This window comes from Trachymyrmex septentrionalis, unplaced genomic scaffold (genome assembly GCF_001594115.1).
Source record: "Trachymyrmex septentrionalis isolate Tsep2-gDNA-1 unplaced genomic scaffold, Tsep1.0 scaffold128, whole genome shotgun sequence".
In the NCBI taxonomy this organism is placed as follows: domain Eukaryota; kingdom Metazoa; phylum Arthropoda; class Insecta; order Hymenoptera; family Formicidae; genus Trachymyrmex; species Trachymyrmex septentrionalis.
Window position 1 is genome coordinate 99142 of NW_017304417.1, and position 9177 is coordinate 108318.

General features: G+C 34.9%; 2 protein-coding genes across 2 annotated transcripts in view; both read right to left on the reverse strand.

Annotated features, from left to right (window-relative positions):
• Positions 1 to 3662, reverse strand: part of LOC108756509 — a 10001-nt gene extending 6339 nt beyond the window's left edge. Inside the window, exons 1-2 of the mRNA XM_018500387.1 lie at positions 1856 to 3662; positions 1617 to 1726 (exon numbers count right to left, since the gene is read on the reverse strand). Coding sequence (XP_018355889.1) covers positions 1617 to 1726; positions 1856 to 3542 — 1797 coding nt within the window. The 5' untranslated portion in view covers positions 3543 to 3662. The remainder of the gene's footprint in view (positions 1 to 1616; positions 1727 to 1855) is intronic.
• Positions 3663 to 5387: 1725 nt separating this feature from the next.
• LOC108756510 (telomerase reverse transcriptase-like) lies at positions 5388 to 5915 on the reverse strand. The gene has a single exon (XM_018500389.1). It carries the CDS (start codon positions 5913 to 5915, stop codon positions 5388 to 5390), a length of 528 nt encoding a protein of 175 aa, XP_018355891.1.
• Between the last annotated feature and the right edge of the window lie 3262 nt (positions 5916 to 9177).

The window sequence follows — 9177 nt, forward strand, 5'->3', positions numbered from 1 at the left end:
GAGGGTTTCTATGAGAGAGGCATAATGAAATTACCTTCAAAATGGCAACAAGTTATCGAACAAAACGGTGCATATTTGACCTAAATCGGATCATTCTAACTATGCTAAATAAAGCCTTCAATTTAATGCAAAAATAATAGATTTCTTTCTACTACACCTTATATGTGTAACACACAAATGGAGTATGCAGGAACATACCATATGTATACCATGGGATTCCTTGCGCTTGCTATGCATTATCTCGATTGAAACTTATTCTAATTAATTGAAAATTATTCTAATTTTTTATATTAACAAATAAATAAATATTATAAATAAATCAAATATAATGCAAAATTGGCAAAAAAATTTTTAATTCAAAATTTCATCCTGGTTCATTGAAATATTAATTAATTGTTATAGGATACTCTGTATAGAGTATACGCATTAATACATGGCAGCGTATATATAAATATTTTCTTATATAAATATAATAATAATAATAATTATTATTATTAGGCGTTAGGAACTCGAAAGCTCATTGCCGCAAATACCAAATCCCGCCACTGTTCCCGTCCCTGAGCCAGATCCCTCCATTTGTGACCCTCGTACCCCATTTCGTTAAGGTCCATTCTAATATTATCTTCCCATCTACGTCTTGGTCTACCCAATGGTCTTTTCCCATCCGGTTTACCAATTAGTACTTTATATGCAATTCGATTCTCATCCATACGCGCCGCGTGACCTGCCCATCTTAATCGACGCGATTTTATGACATTAATAATATCCGGACTATTATATAATTGATGTAATTCTGCGTTGTGTAATTTTCTCCATTCGCCCGTTTCCTCATCGCGTTTTGCCCCGATGATTTTTCGAAGTACTTTATTTTCGAAAGCCCTAAATCTTTTCTCGTCTTGTAATGTAAGTGACCACGCTTCGCTGCCATAAAGGACTACCGGTAAAATAATCGTTCTGTAAATTCTAATTTTTAAGCGCCTAGACAATATCCGCGAACCGAGTAGTTTCTTAACCGAATAGAAGCACGCATTCCCCAAATTAATTCTTCTCTTGAGCTCTTCTCTTATTTCATTAGTTTGGTTTAAAATCGATCCTAAATACTTAAAATTGCTAACCCGTTCAAAAATTTTATCACAGACGACCAGGTTTCCGTTATTATGAATATTCTGAATTCTATCAGTGACCATATATTTAGTTTTTTCAACGTTTATTTGCAGCCCCAGTTCTTTCGTTTTATCTAATAGAATTTTAGCGTTATTTATTAGTGTTTCTTTATTATCTCCCAACAAAGCAATATCGTCCGCATATGTTAATATTTGTGTTGTACCGTTCAACTGCAAACCATCATTACTCTTCTGCATTTCTTTAATAGCATATTCCAATACTAGATTAAACAGAAGAGGTGACAATGCATCCCCCTGCTTTAATCCGCTATGAATATTAAAAGTTTCCGACATTTGATTACCTATTCTTACTCTACCTCTGGTATCTTTTAAACAAACTTGGACTAAGTTAGCCAATTTTTTGGGTATCCCCCACCGAGTTAAAATTTCATACATTTTCTCCCGTTTTATCGAATCATACGCTTTTTTAAAATCAATGTAAAGTTGATGTACCGATTGGTCGAATTCCCATTTTTTCTCCAAGATTTGCCGAATAGTAAAGATTTGGTCCGCAGTCGATCTATTTCTCCTAAAGCCGCATTGATGATCTCCAATTATCTCATCTGCATATGGTACAAGCCTCATTAATAAAATATTCGACAGAATTTTATAGCATGTAGGTAAAAGTGAGATACCCCGGTAATTATTACAACTCATTTTGTCCCCCTTTTTGAAAATCGGGATTATAATTGAATCTTTCCATTGTTCCGGCAATGCTTCTTTATTCCATATTAAGATAATTAATTTCTGAATTTCTTCTATCAATCTACTTCCCCCCCATTTAATCAGTTCCGCCGGAATCAAGTCATTACCCGGTGCTTTGTGATTTTTTAATTTTTTAATCGCGCTTTCTACTTCTGAAATTGTCGGTTCGTTAATCCTAGGTTCAGCCGTGTGATACTCAAAATTCTCTATTTCCCGGTCGTTTTCAGATTCGACATTCAATAACCGATCAAAATAATTTTTCCATGTGTTTAAAACTGCCGTTGTATCCGTAACTAAATTATCGTTCTCATCTTTCACCATTTCCGTCCTAGCTTGGAATCCCTTTCTAAAATTATTTATCCCCATGTACGTGCCTCGTACGTTACTGCTTTTACAATTTTCATCTATTTCTTCAATTTTACGTTTTAAGTATTGACGCTTCTTAATTTTAAACATATTATGAGCCTCTTGCCTAATCTTAAGAAACTGATCCCGAGTTTCCTTCGTATTTTGAGCCAACCACGTGATGCGCGCTTCGTTTCGTACTTTAACAATTTTTACGCATTCTTCGTCAAACCACGGCTTGTTTTTGTTCCTTTTACAAAAACCAACCGTGGCCTCCGCCGATTTTACTATCGCGTCTCGTACGTTTTCCCAGTGTTTATCAACCGTGTTATCATCCGATTCATCTATTTCCTTTGAAGCCGCGAGTCTATTCGTTACTTCGACCGCGTATTTTATTCCGTTTTCTCCCTCGATCAAACCTTGTACATTTAGACGTTTAGTTCCAAACAACTGCCCGTTAGTTTTGTTTAGCGAAAGACGTTCCCTGATTTTGGCAATTACAAAGAGGTGATCCGAGTCGCAATCCGCCCCCCTATAAGACCTGACATCGAGTACGTTCGTGTGACGCCGTTTATCTGCAAGAACGTGATCAATTTGGTTACGCGTGCCTCCATCCGGGGAAATCCAAGTTTGTTTATGGATATTTTTGTGTTTAAAATACGTGCTTTTGACGATAAGATTTTTGCCGGTCGCAAAGTTAATTACCCTCACTCCGTTATCGTTACTTTCCTCGTGCAAACTTTCGAGCCCGATCGTTGGTCTAAAAATGTCCTCTTTACCGATTTTCGCGTTAAAATCTCCCACGACTATTTTCATGTAATCGTTCGGTAATTGATCCACGAGGTGTTCGAGTTCTTCGTAGAACCCGTCTTTAATTTCGTCATCTTTATCTTCCGTCGGCGCGTGTACGTTGATTATCGCGATCTTGTACCATCGGCCCTGCACAACGAGCAATCCTAATCTTTCGTTTATAAATTTAATGTCTTTTACCGCGGATAAGATTTTCCTATTAATCATAAAACCGATGCCAAGACTATGGATCTCCGACCCTCCATAGTGAAGCGTGTACGAACCCGCATTAAGCGAACCCTCCCCGGCCCATCTTGTTTCTTGCAACGCGACAACTTCTACCCCGTACTTTTCGACCTCCCCGACCATCGATTGAAACGCCCCAGGTCTGTAAAGACTTCGGACGTTCCACGTACCCACTTTGAAGTCTCTCCCGCGTTTTGACTTTATACGACATGAGTTCCCCGAGGTAGTCCCCACCCGGAGATCCGAACGGGGGACTAGTTTACCTCCGGAAAATTTTACCCCAGAAGAATCCATGGCGAGTTTTGGTTGTTTCAAGATAAAGTCGTTTCACGGTGTGAGCCTATCAAACCCACGCCCAACCCCCAAACAGGAGGACCATTCCAATCGGCTGTCCGCGACTGCTTATTCAATTTATTCGCAGCTAGTCTCAACCGAGATAGCGAGGCTTTTCCTCTATCCGCAACCCGAGGACGCGCTGTGTCGTGGTGATTGGAACCCACCCACCCCGGGGATCACTACTGCAACTAGTTTTCCTTCCCCGAGACTAGCGGTTGTTATGCTAATACAGTATATAAATATAATTATAACGATTAAATAATAAAGAGCATACAGCCACGACTAAGGATGTAAATAAGTTATATATTATTATTTAAACATAATTCATAACAATAGGTAGACGTTTCGATCAAGATTTGACCCTCTTCAGTACAATAATACGTTAAATATTAAACTAATAACCTAATGTGACAAATAACAGTAATGATAGATAGTACAAATTTTGAATTTCTTTATTATACGGATTATTGTTCGCAATCGATCTAAGTGATTCAAGATAAATTTGAAACGTTAAAATTAAATCAAATACAACATTCGCCAATAAAATTATAACGATAGCCTGTACGCATTTTTTTATTTCATTATTCTACGGAATTGTTCGCAATCGCTGTAATTAGTTTGCAATAATAGTCATCAAATTACATGGATAGAAAAATTCTTTCAGTTGCCAAGGTTTTTATTACTTCTTATTTTCAACATAAGTAATATTTCAATTAAATGCAGACGAGCCACACGCAAAGAGATACACAAGTACCGAGTTCTATTGTAAAACAAAAATTAATTAATGAGTGAGTTCATTATTATCATATAAAAAGTCATTAATTTAAAAAATATGTTAAAGTTTAAATTTACAAACGAAAGCTAATTTAAAGACCTTTTCCTAAAGCTTTAGAATGAATTTGATAAACTCACGTGTATCCTGTGGCGCGGGGACTCCTCCGACAACCGAACACTGATATTTTTTTTTTTTAATTAATTTCGACTTCCACAATGCCCAAAGCCCGAAAGTGTTGGTCTAATTATAGTAGGAACGAAGGAGAAAGAAGGGGGAAGGTAAGAAGAAGGAAAAGGAAGTGGAAGAATTTTAGAGTGGGGCTAAAATTCTTTTTCAAGGAGAGGGAGGTAAAGATCCGGAAACTTATCAGTATCACTCTGTTTATTTAATCCATTTTTTTGTGTTTTTATGTAAATCATTTCAGATACCAATCTTTTATAGTGAGAGCGTTCAGAATCTAAAATTTTTGTATTAACCCAGTCTATCGCGTGATCCGTTTCAATTCTATGATTCGAGATGACAGAGAGGAAATTGACAGATTTTTTAATATCATTTATGTATTCTTTTAATCGCGTCTTTAATTTTCTTTTTGTCTGTCCAACATACGAGTAATTACAGTCCTTGCAATTGATTTGGTATACGACGTTCGAAAGTTCGTATTTTTTTATTTTGTCTTTTCCAGTTTTAATGAACCTGTTTAAGTTGTTCATCGGTTTGTATACCAAATCAAATTGTCAAAATCAATTGAAATTTTTTAAGAGCTATGTTAAATTTCTCAGACGTTTTATTTAAATACGGGATAATGAAATATTTTTTCTGTTCAGAAGAGTTCACGTTAGAATTAATATTATGTTCATTTATGGTATTAAAATCCTTTTTTTTGGAAAGCGTTTTTATTCTATTTTTTATCGTTTTAAATAAAAATTGTAGAGGATAATCGTTGCGGAGGAGGGTGTTGATTAAGGAATCGATGTTAGTGTGATGGAATTTTGGATGGGATAGGAATAGAATCTTGTCAAACAACCCAATCACCATACCTTTTTTGTGTATGGTAGGGTGATTTGAGAAAAAATTGAGGTATCTCTCCGAGTAGGCTTCGTGTACAAGTCGAAAATAATACTGCCCTTGTCATACAAAAGTTTTACATCCAAAAAACTGATGCCAAATTCATCGCCATAATCAACAGTAAATTTTATGCGTTCCTGGTAAGCATTGAAGGAATCCAAGATGTTAGTAATCTGATTAGTAGGAGCTGCCAGCAAGATATCATCCACATATCGATAATACAAAGGTATGTGCGTGATGAGTATGTCAAAAATATTATGTTCCAAGTCTTGAATTACCAAGTCTGCTAAAATTGGTGATAGAGGTGATCCCATGGGCAAACCGAAAATTTGTTCGTAAAATTCTTCATTGAACTTAAAAAAGGTGGAATTTAAGATGATGGAAATGGCTCTTTTAAATTCTTGAAAGAGGATAGAAGTATTCTTCTCAATCAAGTTCCATCTGCTCAAAACACTCCTTAAAGCTAATTCGTTCGGGATGTTGGAGTACATCGACGAGATGTCAAGCGAAACTATTCGGTAATCATCAAAGGTAGACCATTTATTTTTTTGACTAACTCGTAACTGTTTTTTATGTATCCGAAGTTTTCTTTATTGTTCAAACTTTTTTTAATAATTTCTTTCAAGAAACTTGCTAAATTGTAAAAAGGACTATTAATACAGCTTACAATAATTCTAAACGGAATGTCCTTCTTATATATTTTAGGAAGCCCATAGAATCTAGGTAAATCACTATCAGAAATATACAATTTTTTATATATACATTGATCAACGAATCCCATCGTTTTTCAACCTGTTAACAGCGTTCGTATTTCTGTAGTCAGTTTTTTAGGAGGGTCTTTGTCTATCAATCTATAAGTGTCATTATCAGAGAGTATGTCAAGCATTTTTTCTAAGTAGTTTTGAGAGGTCATGATTACTATAGTGTTGCCTTTGTCCACTTTAGTAATTAAAAGACTTGAATTATTTTTCAAAAACACCTTGAGTTCCTTCAGTCCTTGTTTTATTATCGAATCGATTAGTCTATTCGGCAAGCTATAATTTATCCTATTAAGGACCGGTATTATGTCCTTCCTAATTAAGTTTTTTGTTCGTTCGTCTAATTTGAAAATGTTATTTTCAATATGTTTTATGAATTCACCAGTAATTTTTTCTTTATTTGTAACAATGTTAGGCAAATTGAAGCGTTGTCCTAGCTGTAGGATATATTTTACTTTGTCCGGAATTTTTAAGTCAGTCAGATTAATTAGCCAGTCATTATTCGATTTATCGAATTTGTAATTCAAAAGAAAGTAAGTAGTAATTGCAAACTAATTACACCGAATTATGCGAACAATTCCGTAGAATAATGAAATAAAAAAATGCGTACAGGCTATCGTTATATAATCGGCGAATGTTGTATTTGATTTAATTTTAACGTTTCAAATTTATCTTGAATCACTTAGATCGATTGCGAACAATAATCCGTATAATAAAGAAATTCAAAATTTGTACTATCTATTATTACTGTTATTTGTCAAATTAGGTTAATATTTAACGTATTATTGTACTGAAGAGGGTCAAATCTTGACCGAAACGTCTATCTATTGTTATAAATTATGTTTAAATAATAATATATAACTTATTTACATCCTTAGTCGTGACTGTATGCTCTTTATTATTTAACCTTTGTAAATTTCTTAGCCACTTTCTAATAATTTAAAATTTAACTTACACGAGCATTATGATGTGTTTGAATTTTCCATTTTTCGAATTAATTAGAATTACGAGGGTGGTCCCAGAAGTACCCGACCTAACAAAGAAAACACAAAAAATTTGGGAAAAAATATCTTTATTTCTCAACATAGTCTCCTTTTAGCTCGATACACTTTTCCCAGCGATGTTCAATAGCTTCGATGGCCTGTTTATAGTAAGAACCGTTGAACTCCTCAAAATAGCCATTAACCGCAGACTCCACCTCTTCATTGTTGGTAAATCTTCTACCACCGAGCCATTTTTTCAAGTTTGGAAAGAGAAAATAATCCGAGGGGGCTAAATCTGGCGAATAGGGTGCGTGGGGAAGCAATTCGAACTTTAACTCAACATCCTCTCGACGCTGCTTTTGTTCGATTGTGAGCAAGCGCGGCACCCACCTTGCGCATAGCTTTCTCATCTCCAAATTTTCAGCCAATATGTGATGTATAGCACTTTTTGAAATGTTTACCATGTCTGCTAGCTCGCGCACTTTCAATCGACGGTCACCCAATACCATTTTGTGGATTTTCTTCACCATTTCTGGAATGGCCACCTCACTTGGTCGACCACTGCGATGTTCGTCTTCGCAGCTCATACGGCCTCGTTTAAACTCTGCCACCCAATATTTTACTGTTGTAAACGAAGGAGCAGACTCCTCCAAAGTAGAATCCAGCTCGGCTTTGATATTGGTTGGGCTAAGACCTTTCAAATGAAAGTATTGTATCACATAACGATGACCAATTTTTTCCATCTTTGCAAATTCACCGAGATCGTCCACTATTGATAGCTGCCAAACAAATACTGAACAACGTAGCGTCTTCAAACTTCATAGTTAAGCTTTAGAAAGTTGGTGCTTTCCCCTACAGTGATTTTTTTTTATACAACAACCGCCATCTGTACGTCAAATCGGGTACTTCTGGGACCACCCTCGTAATTACGGATTTAAAGCTTGTTTCTTTCTTAAATAATGCATAAAAACTTATGAACAGGAATTTAAAATTAAGAATCAGAATTTTATTTCTAAAAACTTGCTTTAGGGAGCATTTGGTTCCCTGCCATCTAATCAAATTGTTAAAATACAAAATCAACATACACGATCGCAGTGCTAAGTACAGCATAGAAAAACTAAAACAAAATTTTATTCATAAATTATTACGTGTAGAATTAAAAGACTTATAAATATGTAGCTCACTTACAGTACGAATTATTTAGGAATTACAGAAATATTAATTCGATTTTTCCGCATGACATTTGTGATTCTTTCTTCCGTCACCAAGAATTCATATTTGCGAGAAATTGGTACCAAGAAAATGTTAGAATTAATAAGAAAATTGAAGTGTTAATACGGGCTGTAAATCGCTACAATTATAAATACATTAATAACATCACATACAGACTCACCATAACAGAACCAAAAAATAATGATACGAATTTTATACCCTCAAAAATCAGAAAAATTTCCATTAATGATAATAACACAAAAAATTTTAGTACTGTACATTAATGTCAGGCCGGATAACTTTCTTTTGAATTACAAATTCGATAAATCGAATAATAACTGGCTAATTAATCTGACTGACTTAAAAATTCTGGACAAAGTAAAATATATCCTACAGCTAGGACAACGCTTCAATTTGCCTAACATTGTTACAAATAAAGAAAAAATTACTGGTGAATTCATAAAACATATTGAAAATAACATTTTCAAATTAGACGAACGAACAAAAAACTTAATTAGGAAGGATAATACCGGTCCTTAATAAGATAAATAGCTTGCCGAATAGCCTAATTGATTCGATGGATACATTAGTTTTAATACTTTACATATGTTTGCTAAACTTTGCTGATGAGACATGATACTTTTTTGACTGTTCAATCGTACGAATAATGTCGAGTTCTACATCGAGACTCAACCGAACTGCGTGTATTCTTAATCTGTAAACTTTTGCGACAATTATTTTTTAATTCTGTTTCCATTATGTTAACATCTGAAGAGGGCTCAATCCGATAGCCGAAACTT

Bases quoted from the DNA above. Each gene is read 5' to 3' on its own strand.
- LOC108756510 (XM_018500389.1), bottom strand. From the start codon at position 5,915: ATGTACTCCAACATCCCGAACGAATTAGCTTTAAGGAGTGTTTTGAGC.